The sequence below is a fragment of the Aulonocara stuartgranti genome (genome assembly GCF_965226115.1).
Source record: "Aulonocara stuartgranti genome assembly, chromosome: 7".
Taxonomy (NCBI): domain Eukaryota; kingdom Metazoa; phylum Chordata; class Actinopteri; order Cichliformes; family Cichlidae; genus Aulonocara; species Aulonocara stuartgranti.
In genome coordinates this window covers 11003635-11028157 of record NC_138945.1, presented here as the reverse complement: position 1 = coordinate 11028157, position 24523 = coordinate 11003635, and the positions used below count along the sequence as shown (strand labels likewise).

At 42.8% G+C, this 24523-nt stretch overlaps 3 protein-coding genes across 4 annotated transcripts; 1 reads left to right on the top strand and 2 right to left on the bottom strand.

Moving 5' to 3' along the window:
- Positions 1–556: 556 nt before the first annotated feature.
- On the bottom strand, positions 557–7721 carry znf319b (zinc finger protein 319b). 2 transcript variants are annotated; one of them, XM_082538176.1, is made up of 4 exons: positions 7606–7688; positions 6494–6625; positions 6181–6334; positions 557–6091 (listed from the first exon to the last, which is right to left on the bottom strand). In XM_082538176.1, exons 3-4 carry the CDS (start codon positions 6183–6185, stop codon positions 4234–4236), a joined length of 1863 nt encoding a protein of 620 aa, XP_082394302.1. In that variant the 5' UTR covers positions 6186–6334; positions 6494–6625; positions 7606–7688; the 3' UTR covers positions 557–4233. The 2 variants fall into 2 exon arrangements, with proteins under 2 accessions (XP_082394302.1, XP_082394301.1); XM_082538175.1 differs by lacking the exon at positions 6494–6625 and having other exon boundaries at positions 7606–7721.
- Positions 7722–8259: 538 nt separating this feature from the next.
- usb1 (U6 snRNA biogenesis 1) lies at positions 8260–13327 on the top strand. The gene is made up of 7 exons (XM_082538180.1): positions 8260–8567; positions 9328–9467; positions 9561–9744; positions 10845–10898; positions 11490–11595; positions 11909–11989; positions 13008–13327. The coding sequence occupies exons 1-7, from the start codon at positions 8398–8400 to the stop codon at positions 13113–13115; spliced, it is 843 nt and encodes a 280-aa protein (XP_082394306.1). The 5' UTR covers positions 8260–8397; the 3' UTR covers positions 13116–13327.
- Positions 13328–13799: 472 nt separating this feature from the next.
- On the bottom strand, positions 13800–22987 carry pla2g15 (phospholipase A2, group XV). Its single transcript, XM_082538177.1, has 7 exons — positions 22674–22987; positions 20164–20320; positions 18867–18985; positions 18644–18742; positions 17300–17524; positions 16091–16203; positions 13800–15934 (listed from the first exon to the last, which is right to left on the bottom strand). The coding sequence occupies exons 1-7, from the start codon at positions 22810–22812 to the stop codon at positions 15533–15535; spliced, it is 1254 nt and encodes a 417-aa protein (XP_082394303.1). The 5' UTR covers positions 22813–22987; the 3' UTR covers positions 13800–15532.
- Positions 22988–24523: the final 1536 nt, after the last annotated feature.

Below are 24523 nucleotides of genomic sequence, written 5' to 3'. Positions count from 1 at the left end.
CGTCTCTGGTTCAGGAGTGTCTCCTACCATAATAGGGTAGAAGGTGCATAATACCGTTAATATGCTTCCGTACAGCACTCTGCAAACAGCCAGCTGTTTCAGCAAATCGATGATCGTCATCTGGACAGCTGTCGAGTCAGCAGTTTTCCCCATGATTGAAGCTGTATGTGCTGAACTAAACTGAGAATTGTATAACATTTGTAATGTCTGAATGGTAATTGGAATGAAATGGTCTAATAATCTGACACACTGGATTTCAGATTTTTATTTTAACCAAGAAAAACTGTTTTCAGATGGACGTATACAGGTTTTGACACGGTCGAAGGGCTTCTCGGTATCTAACGAGGTGAACGTGCGAATTCCAGGAAGGCTTTAGTTCCAAAATACCGATGGGCTTTGGGCTGTGGCTACAATGTAGCTTGCCATCACCAGTGTGTGGAATGTGTGTGTGAATGGGTGAATGACTGAATGTAGTGTAAACCGCTTTGGGGTCCTTAGGGACTAAGTACTATACAAATACAGGCCATTTACCAAATAACTTCATTATTCTTATAGATTTATAAATGGAAAAAAAGTTTTATTTGTTAGTGCCATTTGTAATTGAATGCTACATACATACAGATAATCTTAGCATGAATGTACACGTACTGTATGTTGCCACAAAGTTTTTTTCTTTTCAAAGGTTTGTTTTCAACATCATTCACATGAACTACAGTACAATTTGGGAGGGAGGGGTTGGACAAAAAAAAAGGGAAAAAAAGAAGAAATGATATCTGAGGGAATGGCGCTGTGTGGAGGAAGGGCTTGGTGACACTGGTTCCCAAAGACAGAAACACAGGAACTAACACGGCAAGCATGCAGAGAGCAAGAGACACCAGGGTCTGACGGGGTTATTTATTGGAACTGAAAAGGAAACAGTAAACAACGGGTGGGTTAACTGGTGCCTTTACTGGCCTTTCACTGCAGGAGGGTAGGGAGTAATCATTTGTGCTTGTACAAAATGTTTTCCTCTGTTTGCTCATCAGATACGACAAATTTTTAAAAACCCACCCACCCCACTTGATTTTGAAGATTTCCTCGCTGTAACTTTTGGTCCGACCCAAACAGTACTCTACGACATAAAAAAAATGAACAAAAAAGAAATAAAATAATGCATCCAGGCAGCCAAGGTCAGGAGTACTAATCACTGTAACAGTGCTGCTTGGCTGGCATTAGGTTAATCTTTGGCTTGGAACATACATTTGTATGTTGTTGTTATTATTATTAATACACATAAGTGAGGTCATTATTCTGCAACTTGAGCGACTATTTTCTATTATACACATCTAATGATGTGTCAGCACCGATCAACTAGTCCTTGCACACTTGCGTTTCTTGGCAAAATATGAACCCAGCCCCAATGATTCCTGATGTGTGTGTGTGTGTGTGTCATAGTAATTCTGCATTTCCAAAGCTGTGGCACACCTACCCCAAGGCCCTGGTCTCTCCCTCCAGGAATACAGATATTCATATCAATTCAAATAACATTAATTAAAAAACAAACAAACAAACAACTTACAGTACTTTTGTTTTTTAAACCTCAAATCCACCTTGTTCTGAACATCGTTCAATACCAGATTCATAAAAGTAAAAAAATAATTAATGATAATAATAATAATAATAATAATGATGATGGTGGATAGAAACAGAAAGGAGTAGATGAGGCAGAGAGGCACCGCGGCCCCACTTTTAAGGCGAAAACAAAAAGAAAAGAACTGCAAGCTAGAATTTAAAAAAATAAAGTTACTTCTGTCTCCTCAGTGTGTACTCGGTTCTTTTCAATACTGCACTCAAACCATGAATCGAGCATTCACGGCGTTCACACCCAACATGTAAACTAACTGGTGTTCCAGGACCCTTAAGCACAACTACAATCTCATAGCTTTCAGAGGAGAGGAAGGAGCCAATCTCTCTGGTAATAAACCCACCCTGACAGACACGACGTCGTACGTAGCAGGACAAACAGATTTAACAGGTCTTTCAAACCGTGGAAATTATTCAACACATGCTGCAGGACAGTCCCGCAGAAACAGCTCTCACAAAGACCAGTACAGTTAGTAATAACAACAGTAATAACAAAGAAATAGAAAAAGGCAGGTTGGTTGAAATAATTCTACTACAATTCACTTCAGTCTGAATTTCCCTGTTTGACAGAACACCGTTTACATTCACGCATTCAGACTCATGTGCGGGTTTCTCTTTGAGACTCCTCGCGACGCACTGGCACAGTCACTACATGGACTACAAAAATGAAAACGAAATACAAAAAAAAAAAAAAGAAAGAAAGAAAAAAAAAGCATTTTTCATAACATTTCACGTGGTAAAAAGTAGCAAGAATACAAAAACAGCTCTTCAATACCTATTTTCATAAGAAAGACATTTCCGACTCATCTGGCTAAGCACACCCACACATCCAGAGTTATATACAGGATGAGGATGAGAGACTTTGACACTTTTAAATGCACGACAGCACTGACCTCTGCAGGAATAGTACATTAGTGTGAAATATATTTTTCTGTATTGAAGGATTAGAACAGCTGAAGCTTTTGCAGACTTAAATTTGGGCTGGCTGATTAGTCTACACACCACAGGGTGTAGCTTTATACTGTTCACACATAGAATTATTTAACCGTAGGACAACGCATTCCCAAATCCCCAATGCCGTTTCACTTCACATACACCGATCAGCCATAACATTAAAACCACCAGCCTAATATTGCATTAGAGCCTCTCGTGGAGCCAAAAAAAGCTCTGACATTGGCAGCAGATCTTTGGGGGCCTGTGGTGCCTCTGTGGATAGAATTTGTTCCAACACACTGGGTCAACACCTTTGGCTGCTATGTTATTGCTAATTGGTGTAAAATGAGGCCTTCACTGGCCACTTCTTTAATAAGAAGAGTAAAAATAAAAATGGAGGTTAAGGATACCCAAAGCATTTCAGACCACTCTTTACCCAAAGATATTAAAGTGAGTGCATGCGTGTCTTGGAGGGCGGTATGGAAAGTCACACTTTGCAAACTTCTGATACTAAACAGTGACAGGCTGAGTCAGGAAGAGCAGGAAGCAGAGGAAAGATGTAGGTAATAATGAGAGGGGGAGAAACTGAAGGGAGGCCAAGAGCAGTCATCACAAACCCATTGCAGACATGCAGTTTTTTTCCATTAAACTGACACCATCGAAATGAGTAAACTTCATGTAAATGAGCACTCGGGTCACTTTTATGTAAAAGTCGCAATGGCAATCCTACAAGATCAGACCTCGTAAACTCTTAAGTATCAGTTTTGATACAGGACAAGTGGACACGTTAACTGAGATTACACACGTGACTTCCTGAATTCCTCAGTTCATTGTGTGCAAAACATTTGATCTCTTTAAGTCAAATTCTAGTTTCTAGAATTATAGTTAAATAATTCCTCTGTGATGCTCTTCTGCTTTTCCAATTTCAGAAGAAACATCTCTCTGCTGCAGCGCACACAGAGAAAATAATCTAAAGTCTGGAGTCAATGCTGATGACACTCAAGCTTTTTTTCTTGAGGTATGAAAAGATTTTGCATGAGTACCATAGTAGGTCTGATGCATGTCTGAATGAGACCATGGGCGCCAATAACGTAAATATGACCTATGCCTGAATGACAATCTGCTATCACCTTAATGGAATGCTTTGCATCCCATGTTTGAAAAGGGCTATAGTAGCAAGAGGGGGGGGAAGAAGAAAAACAAGAGGACTCCACTTTAGTGGATACTAAAAGTTGCGACTCAGCCTGAATGATTTACTCAATACTCTCTTAAACATCCTACCAAACTGTTTTAAAAACAACAAATCCTGTCTTACTTTTTACTGACGTAACAGGGATGCTTCTGCTGCTCATTTCTGAGGGGAGGAAATTAGGGTGGATCTGCTAGATCAACCTGCAATATGGCACTTGTTCCTGGGAGTTACGTGGTTGTGGTAAGGGTTGGGTTTATTAAAATAAGGACCAGATTTAAGAAGAGACAAAAAAATGTTCAGTTTTTATGGAATGACAAGACTTGGAGTAACATTAACTGGGCAGATTAGCAGAGCAACAAAACCCTGATGTAGCACTGTTGGAATGAATAGAACAATTCAGGACTCTCCTGAAAGTGTGGTTAATGTTAGGCTGAATAAATAGCCCAGAAGGGACAGACAAAAGTTCAAACTAAGAAGTCAAGGGTTTATATGCACTGGGGCACAGGGTAGCCCCCTCCATCAGCTGTGTGCTGCACTGTGTGGTCCTGCAAGGAGCCCAAGTCACTGAAACGCTCTCCGCACCAAACACACTTGAACTGACCCTCTCTGGAGTGCGTGCTCTGGTGTTTGGTCAAGTGCTCGCGTTGTTTGAAGCCCTTATTGCAATGACCGCACTTGTACGGTTTTTCGCCTGTATGCACGCGCCGGTGTCGGTTCAGGTCCGACGAGTACTTGAAACGTTTCTCACAGTCAGGGCACTTCAGTGGCTTTTCCCGCGATGGGTCGCAGCGATGCTGCACAAACTCTGAAGAGGACAGGAAGCGGCGGTCGCAGAGCGAGCACTTGAGGGGCTTCTCCTGGCAGTGCGAGTTTTGATGACGCTGTAACGTGGAACTCTTCTTGTAGCCTTTGCCGCAAACGTCACACTTGTATGGCTTGTCAGGCGAGTTGTTGGACGACTCCCCGCACTTGTGCCTGAGCAGCTCTCCTGACTGGCTGAACTCCTTCTGGCATGAGGCACACTTGAACAAGTTGTCCATGCCGTGGACGTGCTGGTGGTAGAGGAGGTGAGAGGGCTGCATGAAGCCCTTGTCGCACAGATTGCATTTGAATGGGCGGTCTGTGGGGTCTTTATGAGTGCGGCTGTGGCGCACCAGTGCATACTGCTGCTTGAAACTCATCTGACACTCGTCACAGTGGAACGGACGCTCCTCTGAGTGTGTGCGCTCGTGCTGGCGAAGGTCAGATGGCCGCTTGAAACCCTTACCGCAGGTAGCACAGCGAAACGGCCGAGAACCCTGCGGGTGGCAAGGGTGGTGAAGGAGCTCTGAAGACTCTTTGAAGTGCAGTTCACATAAGTTGCATTTGAACAAGTGCTCACCCGAGTGCACGTACATGTGGCGCACCAAGTGGGAGCGGTGCTTGAAGCTCTTTTCACAGACAGCACACTTGAATGGACGTTCATTGCTGTGTGTTCGCTGGTGGTGCTGCAGGTGTGACGACTGGCTGAAGGCTTTGTCGCACGTGTCACATTTGAAGGGCTTTTCCCCCGTGTGAACCCTCTCGTGCCGTGTCAGTTCTGAGAGGTGTTTGAAGCCTTTCTGGCACACGGAACATTTGTAGGGCCGGTCTCGGGCCGAGGGGAACGGCAGAATGGACGAGCTGCTGCTGGCTGACGCCCCATCACTGCTGGGCTGCTGGGAGCTGCTCGAGGAGTTGGGTGTAGCGCTGCCAGAAGAGCCAGGCCGGTAGGTCTTCTCGCATATTGAACATTTCATTGGGTTGGTGCTGTTGTGCGATGTGTGGTGCTGGGCGAGAGAAGTGAGCAGGGAGAAGCCCATCTTACACACCCCGCACACAAACGGCTTCTGCTCCACCTGAACACACTGGTGCTCCAGCAAGTCTGTTGCCTGGTGGAAAATCTTCATGCACTGAGTGCACTGGAATGACCTGTCCTGAGTCACCATGCACTGATGTTCATGTGGGTTTGCCAGGTGGGAGATATCATGTCCACAAGCCCCACACTTGTGTCCTCCCTCTGTCCCAACCTGAAGGGACGTCTGCTGGGCCTGGGCAGGGTGCTGCTGCTGCTGACTGTGCTGCCCACCTACATGCTGCTGACTCCCACTGTGTTGCTGTCCATGCTGGCTCTGCTGTCCATGCTGCTGTAGCGACGTAGTGTCTGGCTGTAGTACGATACCATACACAGCACAGCCCAATGCGTTCTCAGCACCCGGAGGGATGGTGTGGACAACCTGAGGTGGTGCAACTGCATGCTGCTGCCAGGCTTCTGTCATGCGGGCTCGAGTGTAAGGATTGAGCTTGGCAGCTGGTGTGGCCCAACTGCAGGAAGAGAGGGAGAGCAACAGGTATTTCAAAGTACAAGCTAAAAGCTTCTGTGTTTGTGAAGGAGAAATGAAACATAAACTCACTCCATGTCTGCAGCTGGCACCGGAATGCAAAGGCTGCTTGGTGGAGATGCAGGTGAGAAAACAGCCAGGTGCCAAGGGGAAAAGATGACCAGGTGTGTGAAGTAGTAAAGGTAAATCAACTACTTTCACTTTAGTCTTTGCCTTCAGGTGGTATCTGTATAAAAACAGAATTAAAGTGGGTTATAACAAACACTGCAACTGGCATTCAGTAATGATAATAATGTTTTTAAGCTAATGATTCCAGCCCTACACCCAGACTGAACAATCTGTTCAGTCTTTATATGTTTAACCAAAAATTTAAAGCCAGACCTACACCAGAAATGAGTACATCAGAGGGGCAGATAGGGTTGAGCAGTTTGGAGAGAGAAGTTAGAGGGGCAAGGCTGAGATGGTATGGACATGTGCAGAGGAGGGATAGAGGATATACCGGGCATTGATGATGGAGCTGCAGGCAGGAGAAAAGGAAGACCTTAAGGGAGCTTCATGGATTTAGTGAAGGAAAACATGCAGAGGGTTGTTGTGACAGAGGAGGGTGAGATCAAGGCAAATCAAAGGGAGGAGGAGGAGGAGAAGGGCTCAAATATGAGACTTTACAGGTCTGCTTGAATTGGTTTTCATATTTAACAAGCGAGACATTTTTTATACCACTGTCCCAAATTACAGTTCCTGATTCTCTTTTATGGTAAGAAAAGCTGGAAAAATATCAGGCTTTTATCTTCAATAGTTTTTAGCCATTTGTGTTCAAACATTGCCTCAGATTTCAAAGTGTGAAAATTTTAAATTATTTGCCATATGAAGCTAAAAATTTACAGCAATCATTAGATATGTCCATTAGGTTTAAAACAGGTGAATGACAGACTGTGCGGGTAACTACACATGTGGGCACTTTCTCTCATTGCAGTCATCATTAGACCTTCACTTACATTCATTCTTCAAAAAGCATATATTCATGGCAATGACAACGAGATCAATGATACTGGTCAAGGTGAGGCCAGCGCAATTAGGCTGTAAACAGTGAGGGTGTTTGAAGATATGCAACGTCTATGAAAGCAGCAGCAAGTGAACTCATTAACATACAGACTTAGATCGCAAAGATTAGAGCCGGCTTTTATTTAAATGGTATAATAGTGGCGGTGAAGTCCCCTCCCCTCTCTATGTACGAAACTAAATGCCCACCGACTCACGGTAAAAAGTGGAAAGCAGCGTCTGCGCATCATAATGTTTCTCGTCTCCAGGCGAAGATCACTGTAACCAGGTTAGCTTAGCTACCTAGCCTAGCCACTTGCTAACGCATCCACAGGAGCTTACGATGGAGATTAGCAGGCTAGTCACAGCAAAATAAGAGCCAGGTAGCAGCAACAGCAACACGCTAGTTATACGAGCCCTTCATGTAAACAACGATGGGAAAATGCCATATTTACATACCCGGAGTGTCCAGTCAAGGCTGCTGAGTATTCTCTGTGTGATCGTAGGCTAGCTGTTCCCCATAAAAGCGCTGGGTCCCTTCCTCACATCCGCAAAAAGGTGCTCGGATGCTCTCTTGTTCAAGCGCTGTGGCTTCGGGGGGGCGAAAAAAATGTGATTTGCGGCTCATTAAAACACGCGGAAATTCTCCCGCGATTTCACCATCAGCCCCGCAAACAGCATCATTTCACGTAAACGTGCGTCCGACTCCTAGGGCATCCTCGCGGCTCACGGAAAGATGTGCATTTTGTAAGAAGTTGCTAGCCTGGTATCGACTAGCTACTGAGCCTCTGCCCGCGCGCACGGGACACACACAAGTATAGAGCCCAGTGTGTGAAGGCTTTAATGTAAGATTTGGCAAAAAAAGAAAGTATCCCTGTTCCGTATCTATACTTTAAAGAATAGAGGAAAAAAAAAGAAAAAAAAACATTTTCTAAATGGCTCTATTAAACTTGGTATATTTTGTTCCGAATAGCTCACACTGCATTAATACACATAAGATACACAGCTGACACAGTATATACACATTTTCTTTATCCACAAACCATCGAAAGGGGAACTGATTTACAGCAGGCGTTATGTTACACCGGAACCTAATTTATGGTTACAACAGGTTGTTTATATCGGAAGTGAAGCGCAGAAGGCGCTGGAAGGCAGGCACCTTTCTTATGTGCATGGTTTAAAAAGTTATATGAGCTCCCGTGAGTTGATCTCTTATTTTAAATAATGTGGCGGAATATCAGGTAGTTTAAAATGTTGGTTGGCTACAGCAGCAGCAGCTCGGAGGAGGACGGTGAGGCTGGCGGTGAAGCTGAAGGAGCGAAAAATCAGAGTGAAACTACCTGCCGAAAGTGCCAAGAGGAAGATGATGGTTTGCCAACGAGGAAAAAACCCAAAACTGAGGAAGAGAGCCGCAAATCAAGGTGTGTCTCATGGCTGTGTAACCCTCTCTCGGGTGTTAGCGTTGGTGATATAGCTAAACTACGGAAGACCAAACCTGCCCAAACTATAAATAAATATATAACAGAATAAAACAGTATGGGCAACGGGCAATCTATAAAATGTGAAGTAAACTAAATAATAAATAAATAAATAAATAAATGTTATTTCAAACCTGTCCTATCCATCTGCCTCTTTGTTTGCCCCATGAGATCATAACCTGGTTTCCCTGCAACTTTCTCAAATTGAATAGTCATAAAAACGGAAGTTCTCGTCATTGGCACCAAACTGACCTAACTACATAAACTGTGAAGGTCAGTAATACCCATATAAATCATAAACAGTGAACAAAACCCAAAAAGATTTCATAATTGAATACTATGAACTTTTTAAAGTAATTACGTAACTGCTATTTTCCCACTTTTTACTTGTGAGGATTTGATGCATTTCTTTGTCAAGCAAGATTTTCAGGTGTCTATCTTTGGATTTTTCACGCAGACAAAACAAAAGGTGAGAAAACATAACTCCATCTTTACAAGGCTGATACAAAATTTTCAGATAGAATAACATAAATTGGAGCAAATAATTGTTCAATCAAGCAATAACAAAAGTGACCGTTGAGTGAGAAATCCTGCGTTTCCCAGGACGCCCAGAATTCTTTACGTCACAGCTGAGGAAAATATAAATTATATTAAAGCGTGCTGGGTAAAAAGAATTACTCCATCCTGGCTGTGCTTTCTGCAGACTGCCTCTCCCTGGCTGTGTCTTGACCATGTTTCCAGATGAGGTGGACTCACAGACTGAAGACAGCTCTCTTCATGGTGGACGCATCCGCTCCTTCAAGCATGAAAGAGGAAACTGGGCTAGCTACGTTTATTTCCCATGTAAGGCAGTCACTGTGTACAGCAAGCGACCGGTCAACGAAGCTCACGTCTTGATTTCTCACCTTGTGCCTGCTTTGCTCTCTGTCTCCTCAGATCATCCTGAAGAGGAGTTTGGGGAGCTGTTGAATGGGATTCTCTCGGCAGCATGTGCCCGGGGTGTGGTTTTGACTGTGCAGGATGAGTTCCACCTCAGCCTGTCCCAGACAGTGGTGCTCAGACACCACTGGATCCAGCCGTTCACACAGAGCCTCAAGTCAAGTCTTACAGGCTGCAAAAGGTTGTTTTTTTTAAATTTATTATAATGATATGGATTAATTATTTACTTCAGTGATGTCAAAAAGAGAGCTATATTTTTTTTAATGTAGAGTACAGCTCTGCTTTTTCTTAAAGCCTCCAGTTTAGTTTTCGGAAAACTCTTAACTTTTAAACCTTAACAAAACCCAGATGAATGACTTATTAAATAAGTTGAAAATATAATTTATAGAGTCAAAAACATTTTGTGTACCAGGCTGTAAACATCTAGATTTTATCTCTGAAGTTGGGTATTTTAACGCGGGACAACCCAGTGGGTGTTGGCTTGCTTTTGTAGCCACCCTCAAGTGGCCATTGGAGGGAGCTGCAGCTTTTGGCATCTCTGTGTTGGCTTCATCCCCAAGAAGCTTCTGTGTGAATTTGATCACAGGTGGTTAAAATAAATAAATAAATAAATAAACATGGCCACACTTCTGTGTAGGAGAAGTGAAGCCAGTGCAGAGTGCCTAAAATCCTGCATTCAATCTTTAGGCCACTAGATGGCGATAACTGTGGGGGGAAAAGACTCAGGTCCTATAGAAGTGTATGGAAAAACAGAATTCTGTAAACACTTCCCTGCTGAGTTTATGGACTCAGTCACTCATTTTGGTTCAGATTGAGTAAGAAATTGTTGATTTTATAAATCTAGGTCAATCTATGTGTCAAATATAGGATTATCAGCTGTATTAAATAAGCCCACTCATGGGTTAATGATTTGTGACTGACAAATTTTTAGTCTAATAGCAGTTTGTTATGTTGGTGCTAATATGATAAAATGAACCTTGTTGTCATGGCACAGCTATAATATACTTAATTTTAATAAAAATCAGAAGTTTTATTGCATTTTCCCAGCTTTAAATGTTAAGCTTTCAAAGTCAGAAACACTGGTATTGTGACAACACTAATGTACTGGTAAGTAAGGTGGCATTATTTTATAAGATGCAAAAGAGTTTTAACATTTAAAAATCTAAAATCACAAGACCAGATGGTAAAAAGAGGAAAAAATAAAGGAAACAGTGTGCAGAAAAATGCAGACATCTATAACTCTGGTGACACACTTATTCTGGTTGTATTGCTCATCGCCAGGTTCGTGTGCTCGGCAGAGAGACTGCGCGTGTACTCTAATGCAGAGAAAACGAGGTACAGTTGAGTTTTTAATTCGAACAGAAGTCAGACTGTAAGTATTTGGACCGTTACACAGCTTCAGCACATCCACACCAGCTCACTGACATGTGTACTGATAAAACATGCATGCTGAGCTTTGTTTGAGACAAAGCCACAAAATTGCACAGAAGCGCTTCCACGTGGTTCGGTGTTGATTGTGAGATCGTGTAGATTTTAGGATCAACGTTTAGATGTCTGTGAACATTAGAAGTAAAGAGCTGACTGTGCAACTAACAAAGATTAGATTGCGAAAGCAAATGTTTAAAGAAGCTTTCCTTCTAAACTTGAAGGTGGACAGACATCGATCCTGGACAGCTGAAAGTCAAAATATGTGACTTAGTTAGCGGCACTCTTGCTGCAGCTCACAGCTGCGTTCCTCAACAAGGAAATAAAACCCACCCCAGATCAGCCAGCTAGGGGAAAACATAACATTTAGTATATCATCAAACTGGATGCATAACTGTCCTCATACTTTACACATATTGTCATTGTTGCACAGACTGTTCAGATCTGCTGCCAAAAAGTATGCTGCTCCAGTTTCTGTGTGTGTGTGTGTTTTGCCTGCAGGACATTCCTGGGGATGGAAGTGTCAACTGGGCATGCTCAGATGTTGGATCTGATCCGAGCTGTTGACAGGACGATGACAGAGTTTCGCCTGGAGACTTTCTACAAGGTCAGTTAAACACACACACAAACAAATCTGCAGCTTTACCCACTATTGTGTGATGATTTTGTATGCAGTAGAGTAATGCCACATTAAATGCAGGGTTCTGATTAGTGAGCGCGATGTTCTTCTATGTTGCACCGGCCTCTTCATTCTGATCGAAGGGCAGGCGTGGTGTTAAACACAGATACCAAGCAGAGACTTTAATATGACACATCAGAGAACAAACAGCAAATTTACAAAAAGAAAAATAATTTTATCATCTCATCTTTAGAAAAAAAGCACTGAAAGAGCCTATAATGTTCCTTAATGTGTTTCATAGGATCCATCCTTCCACGTGAGTCTGGCCTGGTGTGTGGGAGACCAGACAGTGCAGATGGAGGAGTGCATGCAGGAGCTGCAGGTACTCGGACAACTTGTGATTTTTCCTAAATCCTAAATCCCAGCACTGACATCTGTTTGTATTATCTTTATATGATTTCTTTGTTCCTCCTAATTTGTTAGATTTTTTTTGTAGTTCTTTAGTTGATTTTAAGGGCCCAGTCTGCTTGTCATAGCAAGCCGAGTCCAGGTGTGATTAATAAACTCAGTATATCTCAGATAAGCAACAGTCTGACTGAAATGTTTTTGAATTATTCTTAAAACTATGATAATAGTGGGTCACACATCAGTGCTGATATACCGTTTTCATTTCCTGTCTGTGAGAAATGGCACTTTAAACCCAGACAGGGATATGAAAACCTGTAGTGGCCAAGCAGTAATTACATAAAATCAGCTTCTCTTCATTTTTGTTACTTTATTGTCAGCTCGTTGTCTTTCACTGTAAAGGATCTGCTAAACAAGGATTGGTCAGCAGTCTGGCTTTTCACAAGTTATCAGTGAAGCTCGGATAAAAGGAGGATTCACAGTTACTTATTGATAAGATAAAATTGGATATAGTGTAATCCTGTATTTTAAATATGCTTCATTTAAACAGGGAAAATTTCAGTTATGTATTGTAATTGTTTGAGCTGCCGTAATGCCACAGAGTTTTAGAGTTTTGGAAAATTAATCCAAACGTGTCCAAAGATCTGTGTGTCCTTGGTCATGCGTGAAATAAGTTGTTCTGGTATGTGCTTTAATATCAACATACAAATGAAAAGGTGTTACGCTTTAGTCAGCTGCTTCAGGCTTGATGAGAGGGGAGCTCAGAGAAACTCGGGTTGAAGGAAACCCGACAGCGAGCAGGTTTGGTTAACAGAATCCTGAGTTTAACTGACTGAATTTAAGTTAAAGTTAACCCTCTTTCTGGAGCAGAAGACCCAGAGTTTCCTTCATTTTGGAGTTATTAAACTCTGTTTTAACAAAATTAGAGCACAGGTTCTTTAGCCCAGCTGCAGTAGATGTAACTGAATTTGTTTTATTTTTTGAATATGTTGTAGAGTCTAGTAGACGACCACGAAGACGGACCATTTGTGTTGAGGCTGGACTGCTCGGAGCTTCGCTGCAGGACGGGAAACAAGACTTTCCGCTTTGCTCTGGAATCCTAAAACATGAAGTTACTAATGGAGTAAAGCTGATGTTGTCTTTGCACAGATATGAGGGAGACTCGTTACCTCAGCTCTGACTCCAGTGTTCACTGAATTGCTAACATTTTAAATGTCCTTTTAAAAACTCCTGAAACGCCCCAACGAACACAATCACAGCTAACTGCAAAAGTATTGAAATGTTTTATGTATTTAAATAAAGACGTTACTTCTTTTGTATTTTTCCATTACGTATGGGACAGTGGTGAGAGCGCTGAAGAATTATGGCATATGCATGACTGAATCGCTGAAAGGAAGTTGTGGATTTGGTCAGCATAGAAACCTCAAGTGTCACAGCTGTACGTTTTACCAGAACAGTGGAAGGAATTCAGCGACTGGTTTCACTCATATTCAAGAAGTTTAAATGTCAAAATCTAGATTTCACATATTGAATGAAGTCAAAGTGAAGTTCTCTTAAAGTTGAGCCTTTTTTTTTTTTTTATTTTAGTTCCCTGTTTTTGTTCAACATTTTTGATTAGCTCCCCCTGGCAAACAGAAATATTGGGGCTTCCTGTGGTTAGAGCAAATGTTGTGTGTGCCTGACTTGATCATATAATTCACATAGTCCTAATCTTCCTAAACAACATCCATACATGGAGAAAATAAAACAGAGCTTTAGAGTAAGGTATACAAGAGGGATTCACTGCAAATATTTGAAAGAATTTAATGAATAGAAGGCAGCACGTGAATAAGTAGATCATCTTGGTCTGGCCCGGTGAGGGGCAGCATGGCACAATACAGTCACGTCAGAACACACTGTCCAATTTTGAACTTTTCACATCCACAAAAGAAAAACCCATCTCATGGTCTTGAGTCATCCCCCGGTGGCTGTAATTAAGCTTCAGAGCATGAAATCTGGTGTCAAGAACTAATTTATTGAATCATTCGGTCCTGATATATACAAAAGTCTTAGGATTTATTAAAATCTTTGTCCTGAACAAACCATCTTAGCATTTCAAAAAAGCATCAGCTCTTTAAATGATGGCATTCCGTGTATTCAGTAGCAGACACAGAAGGGGTCCCTCTTCCCCTGACTAGCCAGCCCAGGTTGGGCTCACCCTCTGAGAGAAACCCAAAACAGACCCTTTGATAGGTCTGCACAGAGTAAAGTTTAAACCCACAAATGTAAACAATCAGTTATGAAGTCAGTGTCATGTGTGTGAGACACCTCTAGTGTTTGAGTAAATGAAGGTAAGACCCAAAAAAAAAAAAAAAAGTTTTATTCTAAGCCAAATCATGGCTTTTGCAAACCTAACCTGGAGCCTTCTTCCTGTTAAACAGGGATTTCTTCCTCTGTCATCCAATGCTTGCTCATCAAGGATTGTTTGATTATTGGACTTCTATTCTGCTGACTTTCCAGTGTGAAGTGCCTTGAGGTACCCACTGATCTGATACATATAAATTTAAAGTTTAAACCAGAAATACTTCTAGTATTCAGCAGAAATGCCACCTTTAAATGATAAGATAACCCCATACTAGCAGGATGGCAAGAGCAGCATGTGTCCTACGGGCCGGTGTCTAGACTGCACTGATTCTTCAGTTGACTTTCTGCCTTACATGCAGCCTCACAAAGAGTTTTTTGATTGGTAAATCTGAGCCTTAGGGTAGCTTTTATGTTGCTTTGGCCACTTTATGAGTTTTGTAAGCCAATTAAGTTGTCCTCATGAGACCCAATCGATAAGTTTCACTGATAAAACTCCTAGGTTTCACAAATTAAATCACTAATCAGTTAAAAACATAAAATTCCATTTGGTAGATATAAACTCCATCTTATGACCAATAGTGTGTCATCTTCCCTCAGGAACAGTTTGAAGGCTTAAATCAGGGAAAGGAGAAGTCTTTAGTCCAAGAAGATATCAAATTCAACCATCTTTGAAACCTAGAAATCAGATGTGTATGGGTCTAATCCTTCAGCACGCGCTTTTTGTAACATGAATCCTAACAACCAGCGATATACAGCTAAGATGAAATTTTGAAAAAAGGCAGGATTTATATTAAAAAAAAATAAAAAATCAGCTGGAATGAAAAGGCTGTAAATTCAGTATTTGCTTTAACTAGTTACAATTTTACCACAATACAGTCAGAGTTCAGAAATCTCATTGAAGATCAAAACATCAACCATTTTATTAAAGCACATGCAAGTCTACATGCAAAGAGTTTAACTCTTTGCATGTAGACTTTAGAGTAACAGCTATAAAAATCCAAAAAATATATATATATCAACCTACATTTCTCCTAAAGAACCGTAATACTTTCCTTGAGCATTGTGGCATAAATGGGGAATATTTGGCAATCATTGTTCAGACAGGTGAGACGTCAGTTCCCGTCTTGCTCCGCGTGTCAGTGTAAGGCAAACAGAGCAGTCTGCCTGCCAGCCAGCATCACGGAGAAAACACCACTTTCTTAATATAGTCCACAGTTGTCACATTGAGCAGCATGTCAACGTGCTCATTTTGTGGAAGTTCAACCAACGTCACAGGCTGCTTCTGCTTTCCTATCCAGCGTTTGCACTGGAGGGCACTGTACAGGTTCACCGTCCCGTCCCCCTCACCGGTCAACACTGTGGGCTCCACGTCTGGGAACTTTTCTGAGTACTGAAATGCTTCAGGAGTGGAAATGCCTACACCATACAGACAGTGGACAGGCACGCCGGGGGGTGTGAAGTCAGCCACCAGCGATTCTGTGTCCTGCTGCATCATCCAGCCGTCCTCAAAATTGATGTCAGAGTAGAGGCGATGGTAGTCCTGCACAGTGTAGTTGGCGGTAGGTGTCTGGACAAAGACCTGGAGGTGGAAACACTTGATTTGGTCACCTCTGATGATCATATTCTGTCTAAAACTACATCACCAACCATTGCTGTAAGGCTGCTCTAACGTGTCAGGAATAAGTTTATGTTGACATAGAAGGAAAAATTAATTCCCATTTAAACAAACACACACCTTATCTTTGGGCCAGGAGCGGACAAAGGGAAACAGCCAGTTGGTGGAGACAGCAGAACGTTGCTGGGAGCGAATCCTGAGCGGGCTGATCACTGGGATGCGGTTATTATCACCTAGAAAGTGGAACAGAAATAAAAGGATGGAGAATTGAAAGATAGCTAAAGCTTTCGTTGAGTGGTGACTTAGAAAAGGGAAGCATGTCCTGGCAAACACCTGATATATGCCGCAGTCCTCAGTCTCTTGGTCAGGATGCTCTTGCAGAAGATATTTTATTTCAAATATTTGTTGTCAGTTTCAGTTTTAGTTTGGTGAACATTTCTCGAGTAGGCTAGCAGAGAGCAAAAAGTGGAAGACTGCTGTCGCAGAGAATTTTAAATTCCTGTAAACTCCGGTGTGGATTATAGATTTGGTCTGACATTAATAAACCAATACACTGGCCTGTAAAATTCAGTTGCAGCCTAATATCCTTTGTAAAACCAGACATTTATTTGACAAAAAATGTTTTAGTGTATGAAGATTACACAAAGATGGACTTAACTAATATTTTTCTAGCTGATCATTGCATTTCCAAAAATGCAAAAAACTTCTAGATTAGCATGCAAAGATGTTTTTCATCTTCACGTTCCACACATTTTTAATGTGAAGACTGCATCTGCAATTAGAAAGAAACCAGTCAAACTACATTTTGCTGATGTAGTTTTGAGGGCCCTCAATTTGGTGCTCAGCTGGGATTCTCAGTCTGAATCTTTGGCCAATTAAAGCAGCAAATGTCTGATAATTGCGATTAAGATGCTACAGTTCAGCATTAATTATACATACGATATATTTTGCATAGAACTAACTATGAATGAGGAAGCTAATGTCAGGGCTAGTAGCTGTAGCTCAATTAGCAGGACAGTTGTTACAGTAACATATCTAAACATAGAGCCAAGTATATCTAATATGTCTGAATATTCCCATCAGTAAATGTTTCATCTTTAGTGGCAAACTGTGAGCTGGTTGAACAACCTCTCTACATTACATTAACTGTTTTAATTTTATGCACAAATAAGCCAATTATGAGACTTTTTTTTTTTTTTAAAAGCATGTCTGATCCAAAAATGTTCTGTTCACAGTATTCTGGTGCCGAGGCACAGAGTTTGTGACTATGCCGGGCAGTCAACAACATGTATATCAGTACTTTTTTTGTAATGCTGGTTCGTCTCTTACCAGAGATGACCACACGTAAGGTCTTCACTACGCCGGCCCACGGCGCTCCGAGAGAGACGAAAGCCTTGATGTACCGATCTTTCCAAGCCTGTGGCTGCTGGTTGAGGAAGTACAGAGTGTACAGGTTGCCCATGCTGTGCGCGATGAGCACCACGGGCTCTCCAGCCTTCTCCACCATCTCTTCAATCATCTTTTGCAGCGCCAAGAAATAATCTTTATTCTCATCTGACGAAGACATGAGAGCAGATGATGACACACACAAAACGTTATGACATTCACGACTGTCAAACAAATAAAACTAGATGGCAAATCTTTAGTATGAGAAGAACACTCAAGAAAACCCAGTCAGCCCTCACGGTTTAATCAATTTTCTCACATCCATTTCTACACAAGTCTACTTTTTCAAGAGACAAAGCCATCATGGAAGACTTAAACCTTCCTTTTTATGCTCAGGGCATGAAAGCAGAAATGCAGTGCATGACAAATGTGTCAGCTGCTTTATAGCACGAACATGTTCTTCAAAATACTGGCTACTGTGCTTTATATGTCCTTCTGTTCCAGTAAAGAGATGCATGTTAAGAGTTATGCAATCACCTCATAAGACTAGTTCATTAGAAAACTAAGGAAAGTCCCGGCCAACCAAATATTGAGGAGTCACTCATGTGCTGCTGCAAAACAGCTGGCTGCATATAGATCTTTAATGCTTGTGTAATAAGCTAGTTGAAATATCACATGTCCAAGATACCACAGGTCATCACGCCTGAACTGCGTTGTTTCTAACAGACTGTGGACTGAAATACAAATGAGCTGGTGGTGGCTTCACTCCATTCTGGTACAGTTAGACTGAGAATATAAGAAGGCAGACTGCAGTTTCCAATTTGGAAATTCGAGAGCGCCAGTCGAGCCGAGGTGAATGCTTGGCCTGTTCTTATATCACAATGGGCAACAACCACAAAGTGGTCTATGGAGGAAAGTTAGAAATGAGGGATCTTTTTTAAAGACACCTGCTCAAAAATAAACAGTGGACGTCGGTTTGCATGACACGCTCACTTCAAGCACTTTGGGCATGGATGTAAAAGGAAATTTGACCCCGTTTGAGGGCAGAAAATATACAACTAATAATTTTAATCCCCATCATTATCTTCACAACTGCTGGAAACCAAAACTCAAGAGGTTTCTGGTCTAGAAGAATCAACTTTTGAAAGGGGAACTGGAGCAAAGCAGTTCTGGTAAATATATGAAATACACCTGTTACCCTCGACAGTTTTGTGATTTTTTATTTTATTTAAATATGCACCACTTCTGGCCATGTTTCCGCCTGGTTTTTCAAGTGTGGTAGCTTACTGGGCGCTTTCCTCCAATCATAGGGTGCTCCTCTCACATCATCATCTCTGGTGTAACCCCAGTCTACCAGTGCCTGCACTATACTGAAGAAATACATTCCTGCAACACACACACACATGAGAAAACATTAAGCATTAAATATGGTATCAGGGTAAATTTGATCAGCAACAAAATCTGGTCACAGTGAGAGGACGTCAGTTAAAAATGTGGCCATTTAACCCACCCACACTGCGTTTGCTTGGATCCAGGTACTCCACTGAGAAGGTCTTCCCGAACCCAGGGACGCGGATGTCCACACCTGGTGGGGAAGAGGTGGTGTGTGTGGTCTGGTTGTAGATCAGCCTGCACACACAAGTTTGCAATATTCAATTTATCTCAGTTCTGCATCTGTGGTCAACCAAAGACACACACGCGCGCCCTTTACAAGGCAACAGAAACACTTCTCGTTTTAGGTCTCCGTTATTCCACCTTCTTGTTATTTATGTGTGACAACAACTTCCACATGTGCGGTTTGTAGATATACAACGCAGATGAAAGTAAAGATGTTTGGTATGAAAAGCAGAAATGAGCATCTGAGAACATGCCAAGCTTTAAACGCATTTGGTCATGTTCCTTATTCGAGTGAAATCTGCCATTACATTGTACTATAGAGGCAACAAGTGGAGGTACCCTGCTGTAACCCAAACTAACATTTTACGTTGGGGTATTTCCAGTTAATAATTCTGTTATGTGTGTAGGACTGACTCCTTCAGCAGTTTCCATCCCTTTGTAGAAATGTGGGTAAATAAGGACTTTTCCAACAAAACTGAAATGACAGTAAGTGAAGATCACTAACAACATTGGCAAATATAAGCACTTCTTTTCCAGGGATCTCTACAGCAGAGATGCAAAGTGGTATTGGCATGATCTGAAGCCACAGAGCCACAATAATGGGATACAGTCACCCCTTGAAAACCTGGTAACCTGGTCAAGCTGCAGTACAAATGTGCTGCTTGCAGAAAAATCATTCAGTCACGTGAGAACCGATCTATTCCCATTGCTTTGATTTCAAAATAAAAGCTCATACTTTGTGAAAATAAATTGCAGCGCAAAGAAAGTCAGGTTAAAATTTCCATGATCGATTTAGTCAACCCAGATTAGTCAATCCGAGTCCAAAGTAGGACTAAAGTAAGAATTTGTCTTACACGTCTCTCTCCAGATGTTTTACTTTATCATTCTTATGACTGTACTAAAGTACAGGTTTACTCAATTCCTGATGTCTTTGAGCAGATTGCACTTTGTTATCCTCTAGACCTTGTTGATAAAGGGGAGGACTATCTTATCCAGGTATTGGCACCTCAGCATTTCTCCACCAAAAAACAGCACATTAAGATTTTATATTTTTTACAATCAATGAAGACAAACAACAATAAAAGCTAGTAATGTAAAAAGGGGCAACTTGGTTAATGGTAATTAATTCAGCGACTGACAAACAGCACTTTTCTCTTCTTCACGTGACAAATTCAGGCACCGACACCCACCTAATGTTGTCTATCCAGCAGTCTATGGCTACAGGCACCAGCAGCTCCAGGTTGAGCCACAGTGTGAAGTATGTGTCAGTCTTCTTGTAGCAGATGTAATGGACCACAGTGGGTTTGTCCAGCATCGCCTCCAGCTGGTTTCCCAGATCTCCTGGAACTGCAATGAGCAACATTAGCAATGATTCACTTATCAGGGACATTGATCAGCACTTAGCCTTTAGACTATTAACATGCACTTATGTAACCATATAGAAGCTGTGCAAATTACTCTAAATCCCAAGAAGCCAGCGGAGGAGTGGATGAACTGCAGAAATTTAATCTGCCATTATGTATCGGTTAAGAAGCCATGGATCCAGCAGAGTAGTCAGTCTCATCATGCATGCAGCACATCTGACTGTACAATCATTTTAAAAACATGCTTTAGACATTCAGCTGCAATTCAGCCTTTGGTCTGAAGCAGTTGAGGAGTTTGTATTACTGTTCCCATACTCCAAAAACCTTCCCAGAACTTCCCCAGTGACACTTTAATCAAAACTATAGGTGGACACCATGTGAACTGTACTTTTATTTTAGTCCATGAAGTAGAATACAAATAAATCCTTTAAAGACTTCTGTCAAAGGGACGCTCAGTTTCTGCACACAGGTTCCACACGGGTGGACGTTAAGGGGGAAAACTGCAGTTTGTGTGAAGCAAGCCACAACTGACCAAGGCGGATGACCCACTGGTTAAATAAATGAGGAAATATAAAATCTAAACACAGAGTTGCAAAAAAAAAACCCCAAAAAAACAAAAACAATTCATGGCTTCAGCCAGATGTGAGCAGCTGTCGTGTAGGACACATGATCTGTCAGGAGAAGTCCCTAAAAAACCAATATGGTGCTTGCATTAAGTGATTTTGTAAACCACACAGAAACTGGGACTACTTCAAATTAGCACAGAATCTGAATCAGAAACAGCAAAGCTGAGTGATTGTGTGAAACTGTAATATGTATCAAGAAGGAAGCAAAAATTCCCTTCTGACAAAAATCCGAACAAGAACTACTGGGGCGCCAGAGGCTGCAGATACAGATGTGTCTTGAAAATCACTCGTCCTTGGGATCGTCATCAGCTCATGACGGCATGGGCGGCCTCTGGAGGAGTCAACTCCCAGTTACCTCCGATAGTGTGGGGCTCTTGCCCCTTGGCATCAGGGCAAGGAGGGTGGGACAAATGGTCCGGGTCTCCTGGGCCTCTCTGCCTCTGGCATTGTGGTTTTTTTCTCTTCCTCATAAAATGTGTTTCGTGACACTCACACGATCATATCTATTTTTATTTTTCCCCTTCTCTCTTTCAAGTGCCGTTTGTGTTTTTAAATAAAAAAATGCAGCAGTTGGCGCTTTGTCCCTTATCCTCATCTTTCTCCTTTTTCCACTACGCTCTTTTTTTCTTTCTAATATACTCCTACCTGTCTGTCAGCTATGGCATTTTTAATGCCGGACATAGTACTTGTAATGTGTACAGGTGTAATTATAACTCTTAACAAGCTATGCTTACATTCAGAAGTCAGGGAAGGTTTCAGCTGAATAAAACAAGTCACTACACCTGTGCTTTTCATTCTGTAAGCTGTATAAAAAAAAAGAAAAGTCTACAGTACAGCCAAACAAGTATAAAACATGAAATGAAAAATGAGATTTTGAGGTAAAACCCATTTCATTTTTTATTCTTATTTATTTTAAAGTCACTCCTAAAGGTTACATGGCCCAGAAAGGTATGAGGGGAGACTCCCTCAGCGTCTGGAGGAGCTGATTGGCTGTTGAGCTGAAGAGTCGCGTTCTGTCATATGACCTGATGGCTGAGCTGTAAACGATTACCCTTTAACACAGGCACAGACACAGCTGGCAGGTTTAAATCTTTCCTCAAATAACGTTAATCAGTCAGTCTTGTCCACAGCAGTACAGCTATATGTCTTTTTTTGTTTTCAGATAGATGAAGATAGCCTATTTCTTATTTCTTATGTAAATCGAACCAACCCTCGTTCAAGAAGCCAACAATTTAAGGACGTCTCGCTTGAAAGCAAATTTTAACTCTGCATTTATTGTGGGAACGTGTTTTAGACTTTATTTTGATACAGCACAGCTAAAATAATGAAACGTCATATTATCTGATCATAAGAGAGTCTTGAACACCGAGATGCACACACGAGGATTTCTCTGTTTTGGCAGCTGATGACAAGCACAACAACAGGCCAAACATTTACAAAAGTTCAAAATGAATTGACTTATGTGTAATATGTTGAAGCCGAATTGAAGACTTGCCAAGTAGTAATATGATAAATACAGAATTATTTTTAAGTTAACATGATGGCTGATAAACATCAGGAGAACTTAAATTTGACCCCCTTTAAATGGAGTTTGGTCTCCTTTCGAAATCGCCAGCTGCCGATTAGCTAACTGACGGACGACAGCAAGTTGTGCAACTATTTGGCAACAGAAGACAAACTAAGGAATAAATTGATGAAGGAAACACTTACTGAGGACGACCGGGGGTTTTGGGGATGGACGAGGCTTTTCGCCGAGACATTTCCCCGCCGGTTTCTCGGAGCTGGGTGCCGACAACAGCATTAATAAAAGCCCGACACAGAAGGCAGTTACCCGGTGCCAACCCGCCATGACTCCTGATATATCATAGCCTGAAGAGCATAATACCTCCGCGATGTGTGGAGCCGGCTGCGGTTTGCCGTTAAAGCCCACTGCTGCGAGTAAACTACCACTGTGGACGATCACGAGTTCCGGATTTTAAGAGCACACGGTGTTTTGCGAAAAACAGTTACGCCTTTAAGAAAGTGCCCCTCCTGCCATCCACAGGAGGGGTAGGAGGAGTCACCTCTTTCAAAGTAAAAGCTTCCACTGTTCTGCAAGCTTCTTATTTCTGATAGGCCTACAAGTAGAGGAAATAATAATATTAATATCAATATATTAATTGTCTTGTCTTGGCAGCCGGGGGTCAGTCCGCCAGGGCCTCCGCTCCTGGCCGCCACCCGGCACACAATGCACCCGACCCCTATGGCGCCTCCTGCGGGTGGTGGGCCTGCGGGAGGATGGGCCCATGTCTCCTCTTCGGGCTGTGCCCGGCCGGGCCCCATGGACTAAGGCCCGGCCACCAGACGCTCGCCCTCGGGCACCCTCCCCGGGCCTGGCTCCAGGGCGGGGCCCCGGTAACCCTATCCCGGGCAGGGTAAACTGTTCCCTCGGTGTCCTTTTCATAAGGGTCTTATGAATCGCTCTTTGTCTGGTCCCTCACCCAGGGCCAATTTGCCATGGGAGACCCTACCAGGGGGCAAAAGCCCCCAGACAACATAGCCCCTGGGATCCCTGTGACACACAAACCCCTCCACCACGATAAGGTAGCGATTCAAGGAGGGGATTGTATTGTAATGCGGTTTTCGTCCTGGTCGCGGAACACTGGACCAGCTCTTTATCCTCTCCAGGATACTTGAGGGTGCATGGGAGTTTGCCCAACCAGTCTACATGTGTTTTGTGGACTTGGAGAAGGCATTCGACCGTGTCCCACGGGGTGTCCTGTGGGAGGTGTTGCGGGAATATGGGGTGTCTGGCCCATTGCTACGGGCCATTCGATCCCTATACAACCGTTGCAAGAGCTTGGTTCGCATTGCCGGCAATAAGTCGGACTCGTTCCCGGTGGGTGATGGGCTCCGCCAGGGCTGCCCTTTGTCTCCGGTTCTGTTCATAATTTTTATGGACAGGATTTCTAGGCGCAGCCAAGTGGCGGAGGGCTTTCACTTTGGTGGCCTCAGAATCTCATCTCTGATTTTTGCAGATGATGTGGTTCTGTTGGCTTCATCGGGTGAGGGCCTCCAGCTCGCACTGGAACGGTTCGCAGCCGAGTGTGAAGCAGCGGGAATGAGGATCAGCACCTCCAATCTGAGGCCATGGTTCTCAGCCGGAAAAGGGTGGAGTGCCCACTCCGGGTCGGGGATGAGTTCCTGCCCCAAGTGGAGGAGTTCAAGTATCTCGGGGTCTTGTTCGCGAGTGATGGGAGAAGGGAGCCGGAGATCGACAGACGGATTGGGGCTGCAGCTGCAGTAATGCGGACGCTGCACCGGTCCGTCGTGGTGAAGAGGGAGCTGAGTGTAAAAGCGAAGCTCTCAATTTACCAGTCGATCTACGTCCCTACCCTCACCTATGGCCACGAGCTGTGGGTAGTGACCGAAAGAATGAGATCGCGGATACAAGCGGCAGAAATGAGCTTCCTCCGAAGGGTGGCTGGCCTCTCCCTTAGAGATAGGGTGAGAAGTTCGGCCATCCGGGAGGGGCTCAGAGTAGAGCAGCTGCTGCTCCACATCGAAAGGAGCCAGCTGAG

Bases quoted from the DNA above. Each gene is read 5' to 3' on its own strand.
- usb1 (XM_082538180.1), top strand. From the start codon at position 8,398: ATGTTGGTTGGCTACAGCAGCAGCAGCTCGGAGGAGGACGGTGAGGCT. The intron at 10,899-11,489 runs GTACAGTTGAGT...TTTTGCCTGCAG, and splicing joins TCTAATGCAGAGAAAACGAG to GACATTCCTGGGGATGGAAG. The intron at 11,990-13,007 runs GTACTCGGACAA...AATATGTTGTAG, and splicing joins AGTGCATGCAGGAGCTGCAG to AGTCTAGTAGACGACCACGA.
- pla2g15 (XM_082538177.1), bottom strand. From the start codon at position 22,812: ATGGCGGGTTGGCACCGGGTAACTGCCTTCTGTGTCGGGCTTTTATTA. The intron at 20,321-22,673 runs GTAAGTGTTTCC...TGCTCATTGCAG, and splicing joins AAAACCCCCGGTCGTCCTCA to TTCCAGGAGATCTGGGAAAC. The intron at 18,743-18,866 runs GTGGGTTAAATG...TGTGTGTTGCAG, and splicing joins TCCAAGCAAACGCAGTGTGG to GAATGTATTTCTTCAGTATA.